Below are 25,760 nucleotides of genomic sequence, written 5' to 3'. Positions count from 1 at the left end.
CTCACTCAAGTCTGTTTTTAAATTGCAACTACATGGATACATTTTCTTCCTGGATATAAGAATTCCGAATTCTTGCAAAAAAGGAGACCATCTCCAGTTAAAGAGGACCCAAGGAGGAGAATCTCCTGCCAATGGTTCCTGCTAGTGAATTTCCTCTTAGAAATCAATACCTCATTGTTGGAAAAAGGAAATCATGTCATTTGATGATCCCCATTGGATTCTTTCTGGGTGTCTTTAACTACTGAATCCCTCAACCTTTGGAACTTGGGTAAAAGAGGCTCATTAAGCCATGTAGTATTTTCTTTGGCAGAAGTTGTTTAAGGGGACAGGATTTTTTTTCCTATCTACTGAATTGTTTTATTATTTTGGGAGTCACAAAAAGATTTCTCACCTAAGCAGAAATCATGGAGGGAGATAACCTGGGATGATGGAACAAAACACAAAAGAGCATGGCAAAAGAAAGGAAATGCGATGGGAAGCTCATCCAGAGCTACATTTAATGACTGGAGCTTCCCTTGACAGAGGCAGTCTACATACAAAAATCTACCTTTTGTGCGAAATGGGCAAATTCAGTGATTGATTTGGTCACCTCCTGCAGACATTTTCTTGACATTGGTGTACTTGTAAAAAGTGGAACAGGAGACCTTTGGTAGGATGCCAAGGGAGGCCTGTCATCTCTTAGGGAATTCTGGTGGCTTCATGACCTCATCCATGCAGGCTAAACTGCCGGTTATTATTATTATTATTATTATTATTATTATTATTATTATTATTATTATTATTATTCGTATTTATAGACCGCCCCCTCTCCCGAAAGGGTTATCAGAGTGAAGATGCCCTCCAAGAGGTAGGTTGGTGTCCGAAGAGCTCCTGCAGGCTGGGAAATCCAGCCCTTTTTTCTGTTATTTTTAATTATTGGTTGATCATTTTAAATCAAGTCTTAATCTCCAAACTTGGATTTGCAACAAATGCTTCAGCAACTCATACAGGGCCAGGAAGAAATTAAGAAACAATTAAAGGAAACGAAGGAAGAAATTAAAGAGAATCAAGTCCAAATTTACAAGAACTCACAGAGACTGGACCTTGTGGAGGGTGGGGTGGCGGAGGTGAGAGGGGGGGTAGAAGCAGTGCAGAAGGGAAACGAAGAACTTGATATCCAGCAAATGAAAACAGAATTTGAGAGAATGTCCTTTTATCTTAGATTTCAAAATGTTATAGAAGCAGATGGGGAAAATATAAGGGACATTATGACTAACATTCTAGCTGAATACATACATAAAGAAAAACAACAGATGGAATGGGAGATAGATCTGGTCTACAGAGTGAATTCAGCTTATGCCAGAACACACAATGTACCTAGGGAGGTTCATATCAAGTTTCTTAGAAAAAGCACAAGAGACGAAATTCTGGGTGTACAAAGGGGGCAAGCATTGACATATCACGACAGGGAGATAACCATCTTGAAGCAGATCCCCAAAAAAATTAGGGAAAAAAGGAAAAATTATTCGCAATTGGCGAATAAATTATACCAGAAGGGGGTGTGGTTTAGATGGTTGATGCCTGAAGGGATGCTGATATTCTGGGAGGAGACAAGAATTAGAATCAATACACCCATAGAGGCACAGGCCTTTATGGAAAAAAACAAAGCGAACCTAGAAAAAACAGAAGACTCTACAACGGATATGCAGGACACAGGAGGGGCCGGAGCTCTGCCAGCGGGGGGAGAAGGGACAATACCAAGAAAGCTCAGATCACAAAAATGAATAAGAAAACCACATTGTTATAAACAGACCGAAAGTAGTAATGAAATTATATGTAGATTATATGTTATAATATATAAACTGATTGAAATTTTTTATAGAATTAATATGCTGATTTTATATGACTATGTACTAATGTTTTATATTTAGATGTATTTTATGAGTTTGGAGGGAGGGGGCGCCTGCCACACTTGCAACTGCCAAAATTTGTACACCCTTCCATTTACCCTTTTCCCTATAAATGTTTAAAAAACCAATAATTTTTTTTGAAAAAAAAAAGTCTTAATCTCCAAACTCAGGCACCAACATTGGTGTGGAGATGAAAATAACTTGATTACCTGAATTTGAGAGAAACAAGGAACCTTCTTTGTCCACCTGAAAACACAATTAATCAAGTAATAATTTGAATTTATGCTTATTTTTCTTTCAGGTCCACATTTCGTCTGGGGAGGGGTCAGCATGTCAAGACTGGCTAGCACTGTCACCTACTTCACTCCCACCTGGATAAAGAAGGGGAAGGAATGGGATGGAATACAACGGTTGGGGGAAATGGCATCCAAGCATTGTTACTTCCCGTGAGAAATTACTCCCACCGCAAGGACATACCAACCAGATTTCCCAGCATGGTTGGTTTCTTCCCATAACAAAATGAGCAGAAGTGATAGAGGGACAAAGTGGAGCATGGGTGGCCCATGGGGAAAGGGGGAATGAACTATGGCAAAAGTAGGCCTACCCTTTTACCAAATAATCTCAATTTACTGTGAAATCGGTTGAAACTGATCCAGGGCGTAAATTTTGATTTACAAGTAAATTTTCTTCTAATTGAAAGAAATTAAAATGGCAGGGAGAGAATGACTGCATGCAGCCTATGTTGATTTTAAATCAACATTTGATTCCATTTTGAAGAAAGCAATATGAGGAACTTGGAAATTACAGTACAAAGGGTGTTTCTCATTCAGCAATTGGATGAAATGTGCTAACCATCCTTTTCAGAAACTTTTTCTCCCAGGGCTGTATTTTGACCTCCACCTTCTTTAAGGAGCAGTTCCACTCCTTAACAGGTCAACTGACCACCTCCTACTTAATCTGAGGATTCCTGTGCAATGCCTTCAGGGTAAAACAACTACAGACCCCTCCCCTCAGTCCGGTGTAGGATAAGCCAATCTGCGGGTGTGAAGTTTTTTTGAGAACTGCAAGATGAAAAAACGAGAAAAAGTTCTTCTCAGGCATTGCTTTCTGGAAGCTCCAGTGATGAGACATAACAGATGGCTCTCAATTGCATCACTCCCCACTTTCATTCCCAGGAAGGAACATCACAGTACAGGATAAGCAGGAAAAGGGATATAAACTGAGGAATGCACCCAGTCCTTCCCCTCCCCCAAACCAGATTATCTATGGGACCTGAGAGTCCCTTGTAGCCGTTTCTGCTGGAAGACAACAGAACCACTGAGAAAATCCAATTGTCTGGGGATGGTCTTACATGGCACTGATATTTGGAAAACCCATATAGATTATATCAAACAATGACAGGGAGAAACTTTCACATCCACAATAAAGGCCAATTAGCCCTAGATTCAGCCATGCCACAATTGCACCAATTAGGCATCAAGTGGGATGTCCTTTTAAAGGCAACTTATTATTGTAGCAAAGAGATTTCCCTCAATGAAAAGAAGGAATTCAGGACACAGAATTGGGCTCCATCTTATACTCCATACAGTAAGAAAAATACAAAATAAGAGTTCGTTGCATGGAAGAAATAATCCTGTGCAGTTACAGTTACATAAGAGACATTGACAGTAACATCCCATAATATTAAAATGAGCATTGCATTAAAAGGACATTCACAGGGGAAACGGCATCATGAGTCACTTAAGTCTGTTCTGAAAAAGTCAGTCGGTTGAATCGTGTACCAGGCACAATTGAAAAAATCCTTTATTATTCAGCCCGAGAAAGTCTCTTAATTGGCAGTTATTATTTACTCTTCTTAATATCTTCTTTACTCATTTGGAGTAAAGATAAATAATTCCTCCTATTGGAATTATTATAAATATCACGAATATTTTTATTTGTTGCTTTTTTGTAAATTGAGAGATTGTGCACTCGAGGCAAATTCCTAGTGTGTCTATTCACATTTGGCCAAATTAAATATACAATTCAATTCAATTCCTCAGATACAGTGTAATTGAGGGTCTTCTCACACAGACATATTTATCATATTTTCCCCACATGAATTCTCCCTTGAGTGGATTCTTTGAGGTCTGTTAGGCTGTGCTATCTGACTGAGGGTCTTTCTACAATGCAGAAATGTATGTGGTTTTTCTCCTGTGTGAATTCTATGGTGTTTATGGAGGCTGCCATGCTCAGTGAAGCACTTTCCACACTCAAGGCATTTATATGGTTTTTCTCCTGTGAATCATTTGATGTATATACAGAGTTCCTCTCCTACTGAAACACTTCCCACACCTCAAACATTTATGAGGTTTTTCTCCTGTGTGGATCCTTCGATGTCTATAAAGGCTGCTCTGCTCACTGAAGTTCTTTCCACACTCCAGACATTTATGAGGTTTTTCTCCTGTGTGGATCCTTTGATGTTTAAAAAGGCTGCTCCTCTGACTGAAGCTCTTTCCACACTCCAGGCATTTATGAGGTTTTTCTCCTGTGTGGATCCTTTGATGTGTATAAAGGTTGCTCCTCTGACTGAAGCTCTTTCCACACTCCAGACATTTATGAGGTTTTTCTCCTGTGTGGATCCTTTGATGTGCATAAAAGTTGCCCCTCTGATTGAAGCTCTTTCCACACTCCAGGCATTTATGAGGTTTTTCTCCTGAGTGGATCTTTTGATGCTTATAAAGGTGGCTCCTCCAACTGAAGCTCTTTCCACACTCCAGACATTTATGAGGTTTTTCTCCTGTGTGGCTACTTTGATGTGTATAAAGGTGGCTCCTCTGACTGAAGCTCTTTCCACACTCCAGGCATTTATGAGGTTTTTCTACTGTGTGGATCCTTTGATGTTTATAGAGGCTGCTCCGCACACTGAAACTTTTTCCACACTCCAGGCATTTATGAGGTTTTTCTCCTGAGTGGATCCTTTGATGTATATAAAGGGTGCTCCTCTGACTGAAGCTCTTTCCACACTTCATGCATTTATGAGGTTTTTCTCCTGTGTGGATACTTTGATGTGTATAAAGGTGGCTCCTCTGACTGAAGCTCTTTCCACACTCCAGACATTTATGAGGTTTTTCTCCTGTGTGGATACTTTGGTGTCTATAAAGGCTGCTTCTCCGACTGAAGCTCTTTCCACAGTCCAGACATTTATGAGGTTTTTCTCCTGTGTGGATCCTTTGATGTGTATAAAGGCTGCTCCTCTGACTGAAGCTCTTTCCACACTCCAGGCATTTATGAGGTTTTTCTCCTGTGTGGATCCTTTTATGTTTATAGAGGCTGCCCCTCCGACTGAAGCTCTTTCCACACTCCAGGCATTTATGAGGTTTTTCTCCTGTGTGGATCCTTTGATGCGTATAAAGTCTGCTCCTCCAACCGAAGCTCTTTCCACACTCCAGGCATTTATGAGGTTTTTCTTCTGTGTGGATCCATTGATGTTTATAGAGGCTGCTCCGCACACTGAAGCTCTTTCCACACTCCAGGCATTTATGAGGTTTTTCTCCTGTGTGGATCCTTTGGTGTGTATAAAGGTCGCTCCTCTGACTGAAGCTCTTTCCACACTCCAGGCATTTATGAGGTTTTTCTCCTGTGTGGATCCTTTGATGTTTATAGAGGCTGCTCCGCACACTGAAGCTCTTTCCACACTCCAAGCATTTATGAGGTTTTTCTCCTGAGTGGATCTTTTGATGTATATAAAGGTTGCCTGTCCGACTAAAGCTCTTTCCACACTCCAGGCATTTATGAGGTTTTTCTCCTGTGTGGATCCTTTGATGTGTATAAAGGTAGCTCCTCTGACTGAAGCTCTTTCCACACTCCGGGCATTTAAATGGTTTCTCTCCTGAATGGACCCTCAGGTGGCTCTGAAGAAGGTCATTTCTCTCAAAGGTGTTTTCACATTCCGGGCACTGATATTTTTTTCCTCCCTCCTGGATCCTTTGGGGATTCCGGGGTCTTCCTAAGGACCCTCCGCCCTTCAGGACCGTCTCGGGATCTCCGCCCGCCTCCTCCTTCCCGCATCGCCCTCCACGCTGCCCCCTTTCCCGGGGTCCCACTAGGCTCATCCCTTCTTCAGCCTCGGAGTCTCCGGACTTTCCCCTCCGTCTCCCGTGGAAGCCGCGCCGGGACCGGGCAGGGCTGCTGTGCGGGGCCCGGTCTCCTCCTCCTCTCGGGCGGTGCTTCCTTCCTTCCTTCCCCCGCCGGGCTCCTCCGTCCTCCTGCTGGGGAGAGAGAGGGGCGGGTGATGGCTGCATGCCTTTCCCCGCAGGGGAGGCCCAGGCCGAAGCCTACGCCCCCCCACTGCCTGTGACTCCCAGCAGTCCCCGCGACCTACCTGCATCCGGTGACTTCCGTCGTCTAATCGGAGATCTTTTCCGTCGCTCTTCTGATTGCGCAGCTGTGGGCGGGACCTCCTCCTCTCCTCCCTTGTCGCTGCCGTATGTTTCTCCGATTGCGTCACCTGGGAATACAACTTTCTCTTCAGGGCCGGTGCATATTTGCATGCGGCGCCTTCTACGGCATCCCATTGGCAGAGCCCGTTTTGTAACTCCGCCCCTCGCTCCTTATTGGACGTGCCGCTCTAGCTGTTCGGCGTCTGGGCTCCTCCCGCCTTTGGCTCCGCCCTCCGCCTCTTGCTCTTCCCATCCGCTCCCTTCCGCCCTCCGCTGCTATTCCAGTGCAGCCTGTCCGCCCTTCCTGCCTTAGTTCGCCCCTCCCTCCAATCTGGTCCCTTTTCGAGGCAGGGTTTCTCTAAGGGAGTGGGGGGAAAGCAGCCTTCCCTCCGTAGGCTTGTTCGGAGGGGATACCTAAATGGGGGGGGGGGGGGGAGTCCAGACTGACTCCCACCAAGCGCCTAAGGAGGGGAGGGGGTGGAAAGGTGAGGGGGGGAATGGGAGTCGTCTGTCCTGCCCCTCCTCTGGTGCTCCCCACCCACTCTTTCTGCACCCCTCTCCCTTCCCCCACCCCTTTCCCTCTTTCCCCCCACCTCTCCTTCTCATCCAGTGCCCCACCCTTTCCTTCTCTCCCTGCCTCTATTTCAACCCACCCCCTCCCTTTCCCTCTCTCCACCCCCTGCCCCTCCTCTACTTCCCACCCCCACTCCCTTTCTTCTGCGCCCCCCCCTCCATTAAGCTGTGTAGTCTGTCTTTTGTGAGAAATGGGCAGCTTGAGTGATTTCTCTCCTTGCCTCCTACAGACATTTTGCCTGATGGCTTCATGACCTCATCCATGCAGCCTAAACTGCCAGTTACTCTCAGTTGCCAGAGTGAAGATGCCACCCAAGAGGTTGGTCAGTCTTCAGAGGGGCTCCTGGGCTCTGGGGAAGCTTCCCTCTATTTGTAGCCAATTTATCAGAGTTGTATTCCAAAACTTCAACTCAATTTCTATTCTCAGGAAAGGGGAGGTGGGTGAAGATGTGCTCCAGAGAACCCCCAGCTCCCTTCCTTCTTCCATTTAATTAGGCCTTGATTATTTTTAATCATGTGGGATTGTTGCTTCTAAAGCCAGGTGCTCTCAGTTTGGTCTGGAGCTGAAAAGAGATGAATTTCCTCCCCTTTGGGAGACTTTTACCTTTCTAAATGGGCTTCTTTGCTCACCTGAACATACAAATACAAATCACCAAGAAATTCAAGCAAAGCAAAAATGGTTGATTAAGGGTCATGTAAAGAAATATAATATTCAGTCCAAGAGACACATCAGTAAGCAAATGATCAAACTGTCATTCCCTCAATGGACAATAATGGCTGCAAAAGCTGATGGAGTTAGCAGAGGGGGCTAAACGGACTGAACATAATTTTGTTTTTAATTTGGAAACCACTTTTGGACTTTGTGCTTAAGATGGGGAAAAAACTTTGATTTTAGGTATTGCCAATTAGATTTGATATTAGAGAAGGTATGTATTATATAAAAGTAGAAAGTTGAAGTGTTATGTTATTTATTCTCCTGTATCAAAAGGAGCGGAGGAAATTAATGCTTTTGCCTCTACTCTTTCCTCTCCTTCCCTCTTCCCGGACTCGCTCCCCAGACTAGGCTCCGTCCCAGCCCCCCTCGCCCCCGTTCTACCGAGACCCTCCGAGACTGCAAATCCCAGCATCCCCTGCGCCAAACCCGTGTCATCCGGGCTCCTCTGTCGCCGTTTCAGGCAGCCCTCTCGTTGCCCGTTTTGTTTCCGGAAGTGGAGGCTTCACACCCTTTTTTCGCCATAAGTTCCGCCTCTTCCTTTGGAGGGACCGCCCCAAGGACTCCTCCTGTCAATCGCCGCACTCCCCAGAGTGACCAATCGGCGCCCGCCTTCATTCACCAAGCCAGATGGCCCCTGCGCTAGGTGGATGGTTGCTATGGTTCCCCGCGGAGGTGGGGGCGGAGGAATCCCATGGATGTTTGGGGTCCTTCTCCCCCCCTCTTTCCCCCCTATTGAGGCTGGGGGAGGTCAGGGGCTCTTCTGGGGTGGAGACCTTAGAGCCGCTATAAAGGGGAGCCAGTGGGGTCCAGTAATGGAGGCACAGGGGAAAAAAGCAAGAGACCCTCTTTCGGTCCAGCCCACCTCACAGGGTTGTTGTTGGGGGAAGAGAGGACGGAGGGGTCCCCGTGGCTGGAAGGGGGAGGGGCTCAGAGAGCTCCAAAGACCCCTCAGTCCAACCCTGAGCTCCAAATAGTCTCTTTTCTTCCACATCTTCTTCTCTGCCTCATTTGCAGAAATAATAAAGTCACGATCCAAATGAATAAATAAACTCTGCATATGTGACTCACTCAAGTCTTCTTTTAAATTGCAACTGCATGGATACATTTTCTTCCTGGATATAAGAATGTGGAATTCTTGCACAAAAGGAGACCGTCTCCAGTTAAAGAGGACCCAAGGAGGAGAATCTCCTGCCAATGGTTCCTTATAGTGAATTTCCTCTTAGAAATCAATACCTCATTGTTGGAAAAAGGAAACAGGAAATCATGCAATGTTGATAGGATCCAAGTTGGGGTTTTTTTTCTGGGTCTCTAACTGCTGGATCGTTAAGCTATGTAGTATTTTCTTTTGGCAGTTGTTCAAGGGGACCAGATTTTTCTCTCTCTCCTGGATTCTGTATTACTTTGGGAGTCACAAAAAGGTTTCTCACCTAAGGAGAAATCATGGAAGGGGCTCACCTGGGATGATGGAACAAAACACAAAAGAGCATGGCAAAAGAAAGGGAAGCTCATCCAGAGCTACATTAATGAATGAAGCTTCCCTTGACATAGGCAGTCTACATACAAAAATCTGCCTTTTGTGAGAAATGGGGAAATTCAGTGATTGATTTGGTCACCTCCTGCACACAATTTCTTGACATTGGTGTACTTGTAAAAGGTGGAGCAGGTGACCTTTGGTAGGATGCCAAGGGAGGCCTGTCATCTCTTAGAGAATTCTGGTGGCTTCATGACCTCATCCATGCAGGCTAAACTGCCAGGTATCAGAGTGAAGATGCCCTCCAAGAGGTTAGTCAGTCTTCAGAAGGGCTCTGGGAAATCTCCAAGAGGTAGGTTGGTGTCCGAAGGGCTCCTGGACTCTGGGAAATCTTCCCTCTATTTGCAGCCAATTTATCAGGGTGCCCATTTGGCCCCTTCTGAGGAAAGGGAAGCAGGGAGAAAATGAGAACACCCAGCTGGTTGATCATTTTAAATCAAATCTTAATCTCCAAATTCAGGCATCAATTTTGGTGTGGAGATGAAAAGAATGTGATTACCTGAATTTGAGAGACTTTCAGAGAAGCAAGAGAGCTTCTTTGTCCACCTGAAAACACAGATAATCAAGTAATAATTTGAACGTATGTTTATTGTTGTTTTAGGTCCATCTTTCTTCTGGGGGGGGGGGTGTCAGCATGTCAAGACTGACTAGCACTGTCACCTATATTCTGCTTCACTCCCACCTGGGTAAAGAAGGGGGGGAAGTGGCATCCAAGCATTGTTACTTCCCGTGAGAAATTACTCCCACCGCAAGGACATCCCAACCAGATTTCCCAGCATGGCTGCTTTCTTCCCATAACAAAATGAACAAAAGTTGTTGATGGACATAATGGACCGTGGGTGGCCCATGGGGAAAGGGGGAATGAACTATGGCAAAAGTAGGGCTACCCTTTTACCAAATAATCTCAACTTACTGTGAAATCGGTTGAAACTGATCCAGAGCACAAATTTTGATTTGCGAGTAAACTTTCTTTTAACAGAAAGAAATTAAAATGGCAGGGAGAGAATGACTGCATGCAGCCTGTGTTGATTTTAAATCGACATTTGATTCCATTTTGAAGAAAGCAATATGAGGAACTTGGAAAATACAGTACAAAGGGTGTTTCTCATTCAGCAATTGTATGAAACGTGCTAACCATCTTTTTCAGAAAAGTCTCCCAGGGCTATATTTTGACCTCCACCTTCTTTAAGGAGCACCTGCACAGGACCATCTCCTACATACACCTGCCTCAATCTGCACAATCCCCAATGTACTTCTCCTCCTATATGCTGAGAATATGGCTAGTATCTCCCAAAGCTTTGTTGGCCTTAGTAGTGCCAACTCAGAAAGCGATAGGTTGCTGTTTTCAGGCGTCACTTGCTTACGTCTAATGTCTAATGCTGAAACGTAAAAGATGACCCTCAATCCATTCCCTCCCCCCTTTCTTTCCCAAGAAGGAAATTCAAAGTACAAGATAGGCAGGAAAACGGTTATAAAGTGAGGCATGTACCTAGGCCTCCCCCCAAACCAGAACGGCAGTGTCCGATAGGGATCTATGGGACCTGGCAGAGCGTCCTTTGTAGCGGTTTCTACTGGAAGACAAGGGGACCATTCAGAGAATCCAACTGACAAGAGTTTCAGATGTCTGGGGAGGGTCTTACATGGTACCCACCTCTGGAAAACCCACATAGATTTTATCAAACAATGACAGGGAGGAGCATTTTCACACCAGGAACAAGGAAGGCGAAATTAAATGTCAGGTCCTCCTATCTGGAGTGGGCACTGGGGAGGTGGACAAATGGACAATACAATTGTGTGGGCGTGATGGGAAATAAGGAGGGGGAGGATCCCTCCCTCCAGGATCCTTTGTGGACTCCAGGGACTTCTGAAGACCCCATCACCCTCCAGGTATTTCTTCTGTTTCTATCCTCAATGCATCATTTGATGTTTATAAAGGCTGCTGCTCTGACTGAAGCTCTTTCCACACTCCTGGCATTTGTGAGGTTTTTCTCCTGTGTGGATCCTTTGATGTCTATAAAGGTTGCTCCTCTCACTGAAGCTCTTTCCACATTCCAGGCATTTATGAGGTTTTTCTCCTGTGTGGATCCTTTGATGTTTATAGAGGCTGCTCCGCACACTGAAACTTTTTCCACACTCCAGGCATTTATGCGGTTTTTCTCCTATGTGGATCCTTTGATGTATATAAAGGCTGCTGCTCTGACTGAAGCTCCTTCCACATTCCAGGCATTTATGAGGTTTTTCTCCTGTGTGGATCCTTTGATGTTTATAGAGGCTGCTCCTCCGACTGAAGCTCTTTCCACAGTCCAGGCATTTATGAGGTTTTTCTCCTGTGTGGATCCTTTGATGTTCAAAAAGGCTGCTCCTCTGACTGAAGCTCTTTCCACACTCCAGGCATTTATACGGTTTTTCTCCTGTGTGGATCCTTTGATGTTTATAAAGGTCGTTCCTGTGACTGAAGCTCTTTCCACACTCCAGACATTTATGAGGTTTTTCTCCTGTGTGGATCCTTTGATGTGCATAAAGGTTGCTCCTCTGACTGAAGATCTTTCCACACTCCAGGCATTTATGCGGTTTTTCTCCAATGTGGATCCTTTGATGTTTATAAAAGTCGCTCCTCTGACTGAAGCTCTTTCCACACTCCAGGCATTTATGAGGTTTTTCTCCTGTGTGGATCCTTTGATGTCTATAAAGGTTGCTCCTCTGACTGAAGCTCTTTCCACACTCCAGGCATTTATGAAGTTTTTCTCCTGTGTGGATCCTTTGATGTTTATAAAAGTCGCTCCTGTGACTGAAGCTCTTTCCACATTCCAGGCATTCATGAGGCTTTTCTCCTGTGTGGATCCTTTGATGTTCATAAAGGGTGCCCCTCTGACTGAAGCTCTTTCCACACTCAAAGCATTCATGAGGTTTTTCTCCTGTGTGGATCCTTTGATGTTTATAAAGCCTGCTCCTCCGACTGAAGCTCTTTCCACACTCCAGGCATCTATGAGATTTTTCTCCTGTGTGGATCCTTTGATGTCTTTGAAGATTTCCATTTCTCTTGAAGGATTTTTCACATTCCGGGCACTGATATTTCCTTCCTTCCTCATGGATCCTTTGGGGAGTCCATCGTCTTCCGAAGGACTCTCTGCCCTCCAGGACCGTCTCAGAGTTTCCGCCCATTTCCTGGTCCCCGCATCGCTCTCCAGGCAGCCGCCCTTTCCGGGATCCCCCTGGGCTCATCCCTCCTGCAGCCCTGGAGCCTCCCTGCCTTTCCACGCCGTCTCCCGGGGAAGCCGCACAGGGATCCCCTGCTCTCAGGCGGCGCTTCCTTCCTTCCCCCGTCCTCCTGCAGGGGAGAGAGAGAGAGAGAGGCGGATCACGGCTGTGCCCCGTTCCCTGCAGGGGAGGCCCAGGCTGAAGCCTCCGCCTCCCACGGGTCTCCCGTCCAGCGTCTCCCCGTCAGACCAGACCTCGGGCGCCGGCCTCTCCTTGCTCACAGGTCTCCCTTCTCCGGGAGAATTCCTGGACTGCAACTCCCGGCGTCCCCTGCGCCCTACCTGAATCAGGCCGCATGCGCAATTCCTTCACCCTCCGGATCCTTCCGTCCTCCTACGGGGGGGGGGGAGAGACAGAGAGAGAGGCGAGTGACGGCTGCATCCCCTTTCCCGCAGCCTCCACTTCCGAAAAAGACGCTCCCGGACTGCGACTCCCAGCATCCCTTGCGTCATCCGGGATCCTCTGTCGCCGATTGATGAAGCTCCCTCGTTGCCCGTTTTGCTTCCTAAAGTGGAGGCTTCACGCCCTTTCTTCCCCAGAAGTTCCGCCTGTTCCTTTGCAGAGACCGGTCCCAAGCAGTCCTCCTGCCAATCGCCGCCATCCCCTGAGCGACCAATGGGCGCCAGCCTTCCTTCAACCAGCCAGATGGCGCGTGCGCGGTGTTGATGGTTGCTATGGTTCCCCGCGGAGGTGGGGGCGGAGGGCTCCCTTTGATCTTTGGGTCCTTCTGCCCCCCTCTTTCCCCCCTATTGAGAGTGGGGGAGGTCAGGGGCTCTTCTGGGGCGGAGACCTTATAGCCGCCTATAAGGGGAGCCAGAGGGGTCCAGTGATGGAGGCACAGGGGGAGAAAGCAAGGGACGCTCTTTCGGTCCAGCCCACCTCACAGGGTTGTTGTTGGGGGAAGAGAGGAGGGAGGGGTCCCCGTGGCTGGAAGGGGGAGGGGCTCAGAGGGCTCCAAAGACCCCTCAGTCCAACCCTGAGCTCCAAATAGTCTCTTTTCTTCCACATCTCCTTCTCCGCCTCATTTGCAGAAATAACAAAGTCAGGATCCAAGTAAATAAATAAACTCTCCATATGTGACTCACTCAAGTCTTCTTTTAAATAGCAACTACATGGCCAAATGCCAAAGCAGATGTCTTTGGAGGACCTAAGAATGAGGAGATCCTGCCAACGGCTCCTGCTAATGAATTTCCTCTCATCCCAACCCATTATTGTGGGGAAAAGGAAGTAGAAAAGCGCGCAATTTCGATATTACCCAAGTTGCTTTCTTTCTGGGTCTCTTTAACTCCTGGATCTCTCAACATTTGGAGCTTGGCTGAAAGAGGGTCATGTGCCTTGCGGGGTTAGTTATTATTTATTTATTTATTATTTATTTATTTATTTATTTATTTATTTATTTATTTATTTATTTATTTATTTTTATTTATTTATTTATTTATTTATTAATTATTTATTTATTTATTTATTTATTTATTTATTTATTTATTTATTTATTTATTTATTTCGATTTATCAGTCGCCCGCTCTCCGCCAAGGGACTCGGGGTGACGTACAATTAAATCAAAATACAAGTGTGGCATGGAGGAGGTGACATCAATATTTAACAGTCAAATACAAATGGAAGCCACTAGGTTCAAATAAATAACAATAAATTAAAACAATTAAAACAGTTAAAAACCCCAAGATTTACGTATAAAATATTAAAATATTAAAATTGCCAGGGAGGTTAGTAAGTTCTAGTTAAGCCAGGCCGGCTAGTTGGAACAGGTGGGTTCATGAAGCTATGCAGGATTTTGTTTTGGCCAATGTTGTTCAAGGGAGACAGGATTTATTTTTCTCTGTCTTCGATTGCTGTATTGCTTTGGGATTCAGGAAAAGGTCTCGGCGCCTAAGCAGAAATAAAGGAGGGAGCTCACCTGGGATGATTTCTTAGTGGAGCTCCAAACAACAATTAAATTAGTGATGAAGCAACAGGATCTCACAGACAATTTAACTTGCTGTGAATTAAATTGCTTTCTCAGTCTTCTCCTTCTCTGCTCTAGCACTTTTCTCAGGGGGTTTTCTGGCTGGGGGAGGAGAGGTGGGGAGGGGGGGGTTGATAGGACATCTGTGGGTTGATGTTCAACGTTGTTCAGAAGAACCACTGTACACAGCGCAGGGTACTAATCACTACAGATAGTAAAGGAGAAAAAAAACAATTCTGGATGGATGACAACCGACTCAGGCTCAACCCCTCCAAGACGGAGTGGCTGTGGGTTCCGGCCCCCCTGGTTCAACCAGTTACTTCCATCTCTGGCCATCGGGGGCGTACAACTAGCCCCCGTGGAGCGGGCGCGCAATTTGGGCGTCCTCCTGGATACCCGGCTGTCCATGGATGACCATGTGACAGCCGTGGCAAGGGGGGCGTTCCACCAGGTTCGCCTGGTGCGCCAATTGCGCCCCCTATTGGACCGGGAGGCCTTACGCACAGTCACTCATGCGCTGGTGACATCTCGCCTCGACTACTGCAATGCTCTCTACATGTGGCTTCCCTTGAGATGCACTCGGAGACTTCAGTTGGTCCAGAATGCGGCCGCGCGGGTGATTATGGGGAGTACAAGGTACTCCCATGTGACACCTCTCCTGTGCGAGCTGCACTGGCTTCCTGTGGTCTATCGGGTGCGTTTCAAGGTTTTGATAACGATCTTCAAAGCGCTCCATGGCTCAGGACCTAGTTACTTGCGGGATCGTATCTTGCCCCATACATCCCTACGACCAATTCGCTCACACAGAGAGGGACTTCTCCAGGTGCCGTCCACCAGACAGTGTCGGGGGGCGACGCCTAGGAGCAGAGCCTTCTCTGTGATGGGCCCAGCCCTGTGGAATGACCTCCCCCCTGATATCAGGACCACCTCTGACCTCCGCTCCTTCCGCGTAAAGCTTAAGACCCACCTCTTCCAAGTAGCTGGCCTGGCTCAACCATAGTTTTATCATATCGCTCCTGACGGGTTTTTTAATTCTGTATTTTGTATTGTAATTGAGGGATTTTAAATTGAATTTTAATGCTATTTTATTCATTTGTTTACCTCCTCCATGCACATGCATATGTTTATGTATTGTTTATATTTGTATATTTTTATGTGTTTTAATTGTACGCCGCCCCGAGTCCTTCTGGAGAGGGTGCGGCTAATCAAATAAAATTTGATTTGATTTGATTTGATATATTTATATATGGCGGTTGTTGCATTCCAAGCATTTCACTTATCAGGACTCCAGGATGAGGAGCCACCTTGGAAATAGTTTTTGGAGGTTGTGTCCTGGAAGAGAAGCCAGGATCCTCTCGGGGAAGTTTCAAAGTGGTTCTCTGGGATATCCAAGGGCAGGAAATTTGGGGGACTTGCCCATTTCTTTCGGAGTGACTTCATTTATCCCAATGGCTCTGGGTGGCCTACAAAAGAGAAGAACAAAACAGGGAAGAAGATGTACACCTGGGCAAAACACTGTATTAAAAACCAAAGCTCCCTATGGCTCAACAAACAGTCTAACACCACCCACCCACCCACCCGCAGCCTAGGAGCCTATATGGGAGGATAGAGGGTGCAAGAGGGCCAGGAGCCTTAGTTTCAAGGGGAGAGAAGAAATGTCCAGGTGTATGGAAAGAACTGTGGACTCAATAGAATGTGTGGACCTGCCAAATAGGTGGACGATTGCACATGCCCATGGAAGTGGACAGGTAGGTAACCCAAGGTAGGTGTGTGTGTGATGGAAACTTGCCAATGTGCTGGCATCTGCAGCAGATGTGTGTTGCTTTGCCAGCCAGCTGGAACAATAATAACAGAACATGAGTTATGTGCCAGCCCAGGGGTGGAGGGCTATGTCACAGGGCACACTGGCCCGGGCATCAGCCGCAACAGGAGTCCTCTCCAAAGAGGGTGTAGAAGAAAAATATATACACGTGCCAACTTCAGCATTAGGTTTCCAGGGGCTCAAAAAAGGTTGAACAATCCAAATATGAAGGGGGCAGTACTGGAGGGGATTTTCCCCCTCTGCTGTAGTTTTTGGAAAGAAGGCAGAAAGGAGGGATGAGAAAGGAGAAGGTGGATCCAGGGAGGGAGGGGCTGGTAAGGCTGCTAGAGGGAGGGAGGGGCTGGATGACTCAGCCCTGCTTATTGTCTCTGGGATGTATTTTGCGGTTATTGTTTGTGAAGGTTGGTTATATTTCCCCCCAAGCTGTGCAGGTAGTACTAGATCTTTACAAGAAGCAGTAAGCAAGAAAACGGCAGTGTTGGTTTTTATTTTACCCTGACATTATACAAAAGATTGCAACCTCAGAAGGTATAAATGTGGGAATTGTCAAATTCAAAATAAAAGGTCTCATCCCACTGAAGAACTTTCAGACCCAGAAATAATCGAACTGGTTCCTAATCAGCTAGAAAAGATGCCTGAGCAGCTTCCGCAGGATTGTCTGGGACACGAGGCATCCTCTCCACAAGCGCCGTGTTACCTCCTGGGAAGAGACTCTGCGGTATCCGACATCAGATTAAGTCACTTTTCTTCCGTTTGAAGAAGTATCAACCCTATGACTTCCAAGTCTCTTTTATATACACATACCCATACATATGCTAAACACACATAATTCTTTTAACAGCAGGCAACAGAATTTCATTTTTTAATGGGTCCCAGTTTCTTCACAGGAAAATGTAACAATAAAGTTTATCTTATCAAACCTTTATTGCGATCAGGGACAGTCCATCGGGGTTTGGTCAATGAAAAAACATAAACTTCAAAGTCTAAAAAAATAATCATTCACCTTGAGGCAAACAAATCTAAATAAACACTTATGAAGTAATAATTATGTGGTTATAATTTTAAGAGAAAAATCTAACATGTATGCCAAAAAATAGATTGGCATCCTTGGATATTATATGGGGTCCTAGATAGATCCCAGTCGAAAGCACTCTAAAATGTTGGAAAATATGGACATTAAGACCACTTTACAGCCACAATCTCAACATGGCTCCCCAGCTAATTCTCCCCAAGATGGGAAGGGAAGCCCTCATGGCTGCCTCTGCATGGCCTGCTCAGCTTGGCTGGTGTAACTGTCCTTGCAGTCAGCCGGTGACTGCATTCTAGGCAACGATGATCCTTAATACAGATGGGAGGTTGAAGAACTAGCCTTGGGGTGCAATCCGAACAATCATGAACTAAATAGACTAAAAGCCGTAGAAATGTTGGTAGATTTTAGGAGAAACCCTCCTATACTACCACCTCTTACAATACTAGACAACAAAAGTTATCAACAGTAGAGACCTTTGAGCTTCTATTTATTTATTTATTTCTAGGTTCTATCATATCTCAAGACTTAAACTCTCCTGCTTGAGCAGGAGAAGACCTCTAAGGTCCCTTCCAGCTCGCTTGTTCTTATTGTGTTAGCTGAGAAGGGAACTTCCTCCATACGTCTAAAAATACCTGGAGAACCTCGCTGGGCTCCAGCATCAGATTATATCAGGTCTTTACTGCAAAACAGCAAGAACATTAAAATAATGTCAAATTTGCGTACCCTGCAATTTTCACCTCCAAGACCTCCCCGCCTTGCCAAGGGAGGAACCCCGGGCGTGGGGGGAAAAACTGCAGCCCAAGAAGGGCCCCTCAACCTCCGCCTGCCTTAATTTAGTGGGGAGGAGGGGAAGAAGACTGGACCCGAAAAATAAAAGGGAGCCCCTTGCCTCACCTCCGCATGAGACTAGAGACTCTGGTAGGGTTAGGGTGACTAGCTGAAGGAAGGTGTGCACCGATTTAGCTGATGAACAGAAAGCATAGTAATGGGGGACTTTCACTATCCTGACACCTGGGGAACCCCTAGTGACTAGTCTCTACACCTAGTAGGAGATCGAACAGGTCCCTAATGAGACTTATTCATTTAAAACATTGTTATAATGCCCACCTTTCAGTCAAGTCTGCAGCTCTCAAACAACAATTGGTATCAATATTTGGAAAACCCATAGAGATTGTATCAAACAATGACAGGAAAAAGCACTTTCACATCTGGAACAGTAAGGGCCAAATTTGCCATAGATTCAGCCAGGGAACACTTGCTCCAATTAGGCACCGAATTTGATGACCATTTAAAGGCAACTTATTAGAGTATTGATTTCCCTTAATGAAAAGAGGGAATCCAGGACACAGAATCGGGATTCATTTTGTACACCATAACAGTAGAAACATACAAAATAAGTGTTGATTGCATGAAAGAAATACGAGTGGATGAAATAGATTAAAAAATAAAAATGTAAAAAATTGTATTTTTAAAAAATTAAATCTTTTTTTTTGTTATTTTTTACAAAGTTTATTTTAATGAAATGTGTTTGGGGTAAAAATCTAAACATAAATATCTATTTAAGATGCATTAATAATTTAGTTATAAATTAAAGCGAAGTGCAGGAATGTTTCTTTATCCGACTGATTTGCAAATCTATGTACGGTACAACTCTTGATTGTTTGGCGATAAATACATTTGTACCACCAGGCACCTACTGTGATCGGAAAAGGCAAGCAGTAAAAATGGAAGTGAAACCTTCTAAGCAGCTTATAAATATAATATTAAAGAGCCCCTGTCATTTCAGATCCATCATGGCAGCCCCTGTTAGTGGGCATCCACTCACCTGTTGCCAGCCACGTCCCTCACCTTGTTGTGTCCCTGCCGCATCACCAGCCATCCCATAAAAATGAATGGGACTGTTGGTGAGTCAACAGCAGGACAGAGGAGGAGTGACCGACATAACAGTTGCTCTTTAAAAATTATGATTTAAATCGAGTTGATTGAAATCAAGCCTTTTTAATAGTGATTTTTGTCATGATTTAAATCAACCTGCTTTAAATCAAACCCACCCTGGAAGAAATCATCCTGCTCAGTTACAGTTATATCAGAGACATGGACAGTAACATCCCATGATATAAAGCGTAACAATTGAAATGAGCATTGCATTAAAAATAGAAAGTTAAATGGCATCATAAGTCCCGTGAATCTCTGGTGAAAAGGTACAATTTCAGCCAGTTGAAACATTTAGCATGTACAATTGAAAAAGTGCTTTATTGTTCAGCCTGAGATTCGGCAGTTATGATTTACCCTTATTATCTTCTTTACTCAATCCTCATATTGGAATTATTATAATTATGTCACGAATATTATTATTCTGTTGCTTTGTAGATACACTGAGAGCTTGTGCAGGCGAGACAAATTCCTTGTGTGCCTATTCACACTTGGCCAAATTAAATAGGCAAGTCAATTCAATCCCTGCGATACACTCTGGGACTGAAGGTCTTCTCACACTCAGGCATGTTTATCCTTTTTCTCCCACGTGAATTATTTGGTGTCGCTGGAGCCCCCTACGCTGAGTATAGCTCTTTCCACATTCAACGCATTTGTGCGGCTTTTCTCCTGAATGGATTGTTTGATGCAGTGAAAGTTTCCCTCTCTGACTGAAGCTCTTTCCACACTCCAGACATTTGTGTGGTTTCTCCCATGAGTGGATTCTTTGATGTCTGTTAAGGTGTCCCCTCCGACTGAAGCTCTTTCTACAATGAAGACATTTATGTGGTTTCTCTCCTGTGTGAATTCTTTGGTGTTGACGGAGGCTACCACGCTCAGCAAAGCTCTTTCCACACTCCAGACACTTGTACGGTTTTTCTCCTGTGTGGATTCTTTGATGGGTATCAAGATTTCCCTTTTGACCGAAGCTCTTTCCACACTGCAGACACTTATGTGGTTTTTCTCCTGTGTGAATCCTTTGATGTCCATACAGGCTCGCTTTCGTACCGAAACACTTTCCACATTCGAGGCATTTATATGGTTTTTCTCCTGTGTGGATTCTTTGATGTCGACGGAGGTGTGAACCACTAGTGAAGCTCTTTCCACAATTGAGGCATTTGAAGGGTTTTTCTCCCGTGTGGCTTCTTTGATGGATATCTAGACTTCCCTTTTGACTGAAGCTCTTTCCACACTCCGGGCATATATTCGGCTTGTGGATTCTTAGATGTTTTTCAAAGTTTTGAACTGTTCTAAAGGATTTTTCACATTCCCCGCATTTATACTCTTCTTGTAGATGGACTCTTTGATGTATATAAAGGCTGCTTCTCTGACTGAAGCTCCTTCCACACTCCAGGCATTTGTGAGGTTTTTCTCCTGAGTGGACCATTAGATGCCTTTGAAGATGGTCATTTGTTTTGAAAGATTTTTCACATTCTGGGCATTTGTATTTCTTTTCTCCTGAGTGGGTACTTAGATGCTTTTGAACATGCTCATTTGTTTTGAAAGATTTTTCACATTCCGGGCATTCGTATTTCTTTTCTTCTGAGTGGGTACTTAGATGCTTTTTAAGAACATCCTTTCTTTTGAAACTCTTTCCACATTCCAGGCACTGATATTTCTTTCCTCCCTCCTGAATCCTTTGGGGATTTCCTGGTATTCCGAAGGACACTCCGCTGTCCAGGTATATATTAGGTTTCTCCCTCCAGTGGATCCTTTGATGTCTATAAAGATGCCCCCTTTCACGGAATCTCTTTCCACACTCCAGGCATTTATTCAGTTTCTCTCCGCAATGGATCCTTTCATGTCTATAAAGATGTCCTCTTTGACGGAAGCTGTATCCGCACTCCAAGCATTTAAACGGTCTCTCTCCTGTGTGGATTCTCAGATGGTCTTTAAGTTCTTTATTTCTTTGGAAGGATTTTCCACATTCCAAGCACTGATGTTTCTTTCCTTCCTCCTTGATCCTTTGGGGATTCCGGGGTCTTTCGAAGGACCCTCCGTCTTCCAAGCCCGTTTCAGCATCTCCGCCCGTTTCCTCCTCCCCGCATCGCCCTCCAAGCAGCCGACTTTTTCGGGGTCTCCCTGGGCTCATCCCTCCTGCAGCCCCGGAGCCTCCCAGCCTTTCACCGCCGTCTCACAGGGATGCCGCGCTGGGACAGGGCAGGGCTGCTCTGCGGGGCCCGCTCTCCTCCTCCGCTTCCTGCAGGGGAGAGAGGGAGAGAGGCGGGTCAGGGCTGCGTCCCCTTCCCCACAAGGAAGGCCCAGGCCGAAGTCTCCGCTTCAGACGGACCCGAAAGAAAGCCTCCCAGACATCGACTCCCAGCATCCCCTGCGCCAAACCTGCCTCACCCGGCCTCCTCTATCGCCGATTCAGGCAGCTCCCTCTTTGCCCGTTGTTTTCCGGAAATGGAGGCTTCACGCCCTTTTTTCTCCAGAACTTCCGCCTGTTCCTTTGGAGGAACCGCCCCAAGGAGTCCTCCTGCCAATCGCGGCCCTCCCCAGAGCGACCAATCGGCGTCCGCCTGCCTTCAACCAGCCAGATCGCGCCTGCGCGGTGTGGATGGTTACTATGGTTCCCCGCGGAGGTGGAGGCGGAGGGTTCCGTTTGATCTTTGGAGTCCTTCCCCCCCTCTTTCCGCCAATTGAGGCCGGGGGAGGTGGGGGGGTCTTCTGGGGCGGAGACCTTATAGCCGCCTATAAAGGGGAGCCAGTGGGGTCCAGTGAAGGAGGCACAGGGGAAGAAAGCAAGGGACGCTCTTTCGGTCCAGCCCACCTCACAGGGTTGTTGTTGGGGGAAGAGAGGAGGGAGGGGTCCCCGTGGCTGGAAGGGGGAGGGGCTCAGAGGGCTCCAAAGACCCCTCAGTCCAACCCTGAGCTCCAAATAGTCTCTTTTCTTCCACATCTTCTTCTCCGCCTCATTTGCAGAAATAATAAAGTCAGGATCCAAAGGAATAAAGAAACTCTACATATGTGACTCACGCAAGTGTTTTTTAAATTGCAACTACATGGATACATTTTCTTCCTGGATATAAGAATTCCGAATTCTTGCACAAAAGGAGACTGTCTCCATTTAAAGAGGACCCAAGGAGGAGAATCTCCTGCCAAAGGATCCTTCTAGTGAATTTCCTCTTAGAAATCAATACCCCATTGGTGGTAAAAGGAAATCATATAATTTTGATATAATCCAACTTGGATTCCTCCTGTGGCTCTTTAACTGCTGGGTCCCTTAAAATTTGGAACTTGGTTAAAAGAGGGTCATTAAGCTATGCAGTATTTTCTTTTGGCAGAAATTCTCCAAGGGGACAGGATTTTTCCCCTCTCTACTGGATTGCTGTATTATTTTTGGAGTCACAAAAAGGTTTCTCACCTAAGCAAAATCATGGAGAGAGCTCACCTGGGATGATGGAACAAAATGCAAAAGAGCATAGCACAAAGGGAATGTGATGGGAAATTCATCCAGAGCTACATTAATGAGTGGAGCTTCCCTTGACAGAAGCAGTCTACATACAAAAATCTGCCTTTTGTGAGAAATGGGAAGCTTTAGTGATTGGTTAGGTTGCCTCCTACAGACATTTGCCCGGCGTTGGTGTATGTGTAAAAGGGGGAGCAGGGCGCCTTTGGTAGGATCAGTGGTGGGTTCCTACTGGTTCGGCCTGGTTCTGTAGTACTGGTAGTAGCTTGGCAGCCTGGGTTGCTGGAACAGGCTGTGACTGAGGCCTGGCACGCTCCCGAAACGGTTCTTCCAAAAGCACCATAGGAACTGCCATTTTGCTTTTGGTTTCTGTGCATGCACAGAGCAATTTTCGTTGTACTGCAAATGCGTTCCCAACGCTTCCCTGACCCAACCAGCTGTAGCAGCTGCCAGAACCCACCACTGGGTCGGATGCCAAGGGAGGCCTGTCCTCTCCTAGGGAATTCTGGTGGCTTTATGACCTCATTCGTGCAGTCCAAGCTGCCCAGTTACTGCCATTTATCAGACTGAAGATGCCTTCTAAGAGGTAAGTTGGTTTCAAAAGGGCTGCTGGACTCTGGGAAATCTTCCCTCTATTTGCAACCAATTTATCAGAGATGAATTCCAAGGGCGAAAAATGCACACTTGGACTCTCACCTGCTTGGTGCCCCCCCCCCCAATACCTCCTCTCTCTCCCCCCCCCCTTGCCTAGGGAGTGAGCCTGGATAGGGGGGGAAATCACAGTCCCAAAAAGCCCCCTCAACCTCCGCCTGCCTCTTTCCCTGTTACTTTTCATTATTGCTTGATCATTTAAAACCATACCTTAATCTCCAACTCAAGGCACCAAGTTTGGTGTGGAGCTGAAAAGAACGTGATTACCTGAATTTGGGAGAGTTTGAGAGAAGCAAACTGGTTGGCTTACAAAAGAGAAAAATAAAAGAGGGAAGAAGATGTACACCTGGGCAAAACACTGCATTAAAAACAAAAGCTCACTATGGCTCAACAAACAGTCTAACCCCCCCAGCTTAGGAGCCTCTATGGAAGGATAGAGGGTACAGGAGGGCCGAGAGCCTTAGTTTCAAGGGAAGAAGTCACCCAGGAGAGAACAAATTTCCAGGCGCATGGAAAGAACTGTGGGCACAATGGGAATTGGGGACATGCCAGGTAGGTGGTCGATTGCACATGTCCATGGAAGTGGTCAGGTAGGTAGCCCAAGGGTCTGTGTGTGTGAAGGGGACTTCCAAATGTGCTGGTACATAAGCAGATGTGCGTTGCTTTGCCAGCCAGCTGAAACAATAACAGAACATGAGTTACGTGCCAACCCACGGGTGGAGGGCTATGTCGCAGGGCACCGTGGCACAAGAAGCAGTTGCAACAGAAGTCCCCTCCAAAGAGGGAGAGGGTGTAGGAGGAAAATACACACACACAGAAACAAACAAACAAACAAACACGCACACACACATCAACTTCGAGATCAGGTTTCCAAGGGCTCCAAGAAGTGAAACCTTCTAAGCAGCTTATAAATAAAATATTAAAGAGGACCAGCCATTTCAGATCCATCATGGCAGCCCCTGTTACTGGGCATCCACTCACCTGTTGCCAGCCACGTCCCTCACCTTGTTGTGTCCCTGCCACATCACCAGCCATCCCATAAAAATGAATGGGATTGTCGGTGAGTCAACAGCGGGCCAGAGGAGGAGTGACAGAGTGATTTCCTTTTCCCAACAATGAGGTATTGATTTCTATGAGAAAATTCACTATAAGGAATCATTAGGAGGACATCCTTAGGTCCTCTTTAATTGGAGACGGTCTCCTTTTGTGCATGAATTTTGAATTTTTCTATCCAGGAAGAAGAATTTTCCTGCATCAAATAAGAGTTTATTTATTTACTTGGATCCTGACTTTATTATTTCTGCAAATAAGGCAGAGAAGAAGATGTGGAAGAAAAGGAAGGAGACTATTTGGAGCTCAGGGTTGGACTGAGGGGTCTTTGGAGCTCTCTGAGCCCCTCCCCCTTCCAGCCACGGTGGCCCCTCCCTCCTCTCTTCCCCCAACAACAACCCTGTGAGGTGGGCTGGACCAAAAGAGGGTCCCTTGCTTTCTCCCCGTGTGCCTCCATCATTGGACCCCTCTGGCTCCCCTTTATAGGAGGCTATAAGGTCTCCGCCCCAGAGAGGATGATGATCCAAGTTGGATTCTTTCTGGGTCTCTTTAACTGCTGGATCCCTCAACATTTGGAACTTGGATAAAAGAGGGTCATGTCTGCACCTAAGCAGAAATAATGGAAGGAGCTCACCTGGGATGATGGAACTGTAAGGTTTTTCAAGGCAGCCCCAGAATCTTTTAAATCCAATGAAACTCTGAACATGAGGCTACTGATTATCACTCTTATTTCTAGCTAGAATGCAAAACTGGGCCACCGTTTTTGTCTCCCCCTTAACAGCAGGCAGAGAGAAAAGCAGGCAGGGGCATTATCGTCTCTCAGTAGGTTGCTGAGAATACACATTTTAGGTTAGAGCAAAGAAGCAGAATCCACATTTTCTATTTCACAGGTTCCTTCAGCTTGGCAATTTGCCCAGAGGCTTTATCTCCTCAGTTGGCCCATTAGCTTACAATGGAGCTCAGCTCAGCAGGGAATCAAAGGTCAAGTTAGGCACCCTCTGTACATGCTCTAATCCTTCCAGGGACCCTTTCAGGACAAAACACAAAACAGCATGGCAACACAAAGGGTGCGATGGGAAGTTGACCCGGAGCTGCATTAATGCGTAGAGCTTCCCTTGACAGAGGCAGTCTACATCCAACAATCGAGGTTTGATTTTTGAGTAATGTGCAGTTTTAGTCATTTATCTTGGTTGCCTCCTAAAGACATTTGCCTGGCATTGGTATATGTAGAAAAGATGGAGAAAGTGAGGTCTGATAGGACACCTGTCATCTCCATGAGAATTCTGATGGCTTTACGACCTCATCCATGCAGGCTAAACTGCCTGAGTGAAGATGCCATCCAAGAGGTTAGTCAGTCTTCAGAAGGGCTCTGGAAAATCTTCCCTCTATTTGTAGCCAATTTGAGAGGTTATGGAAAAATAAAACTTTTCAAAAATGCAAAGTAAATGTCTCATTGCACTGAAGAATTTTCCAT

The 25,760-nt window shown here is 46.0% G+C and overlaps 3 protein-coding genes and 1 long non-coding RNA gene across 6 annotated transcripts in view; all 4 read right to left on the bottom strand.

Moving 5' to 3' along the window:
• The window catches only part of LOC309399365 (uncharacterized protein), a gene marked incomplete at its 5' end in the record, with an annotated part of 53,639 nt that overhangs the window by 11,415 nt on the left and 16,464 nt on the right, over positions 1-25,760 (bottom strand). The gene's annotated exons all lie outside the window — the stretch shown is intronic.
• The window catches only part of LOC309399656, a 33,111-nt gene that overhangs the window by 989 nt on the left and 6,362 nt on the right, over positions 1-25,760 (bottom strand). The window lies entirely within an intron of this gene.
• LOC309399616 (uncharacterized protein) lies at positions 3,450-8,310 on the bottom strand. Of its 3 annotated transcripts, XM_081967612.1 has the most exons (3): positions 8,025-8,310; positions 6,253-6,378; positions 3,450-6,139 (listed from the first exon to the last, which is right to left on the bottom strand). In XM_081967612.1, exons 1-3 carry the CDS (start codon positions 8,031-8,033, stop codon positions 4,151-4,153), a joined length of 2,124 nt encoding a protein of 707 aa, XP_081823738.1. In that variant the 5' UTR covers positions 8,034-8,310; the 3' UTR covers positions 3,450-4,150. The 3 variants fall into 3 exon arrangements, with proteins under 3 accessions (XP_081823738.1, XP_081823739.1, XP_081823740.1); XM_081967613.1 differs by lacking the exon at positions 8,025-8,310 and having other exon boundaries at positions 3,450-6,136; positions 6,249-6,470; XM_081967614.1 differs by lacking the exon at positions 8,025-8,310 and having other exon boundaries at positions 3,450-6,133; positions 6,249-6,470.
• On the bottom strand, positions 9,784-12,881 carry LOC309399639 (uncharacterized protein). Its single transcript, XM_081967664.1, has 2 exons — positions 12,669-12,881; positions 9,784-12,457 (listed from the first exon to the last, which is right to left on the bottom strand). Exon 2 carries the CDS (start codon positions 12,349-12,351, stop codon positions 11,038-11,040), a length of 1,314 nt encoding a protein of 437 aa, XP_081823790.1. The 5' UTR covers positions 12,352-12,457; positions 12,669-12,881; the 3' UTR covers positions 9,784-11,037.

This window comes from Natrix helvetica (genome assembly GCF_964273705.1).
Source record: "Natrix helvetica genome assembly, chromosome: 15".
Lineage (NCBI taxonomy): Eukaryota > Metazoa > Chordata > Lepidosauria > Squamata > Natricidae > Natrix > Natrix helvetica.
The sequence above is the reverse complement of the archived record's forward strand: the minus strand, read 5'-3'. Positions and strand labels throughout refer to the sequence as shown.

Excerpts from the sequence above, each read along its gene's own strand:
- LOC309399639 (XM_081967664.1), bottom strand. The coding sequence starts at position 12,351 with ATGAGCCCAGGGGGATCCCGGAAAGGGCGGCTGCCTGGAGAGCGATGC.
- LOC309399616 (XM_081967612.1), bottom strand. Across the intron at positions 6,140-6,252 it reads ACGGAAGTCACCGGATGCAG|CAGGAGGACGGAGGAGCCCG; the intron begins GTAGGTCGCGGG and ends CTCTCTCCCCAG.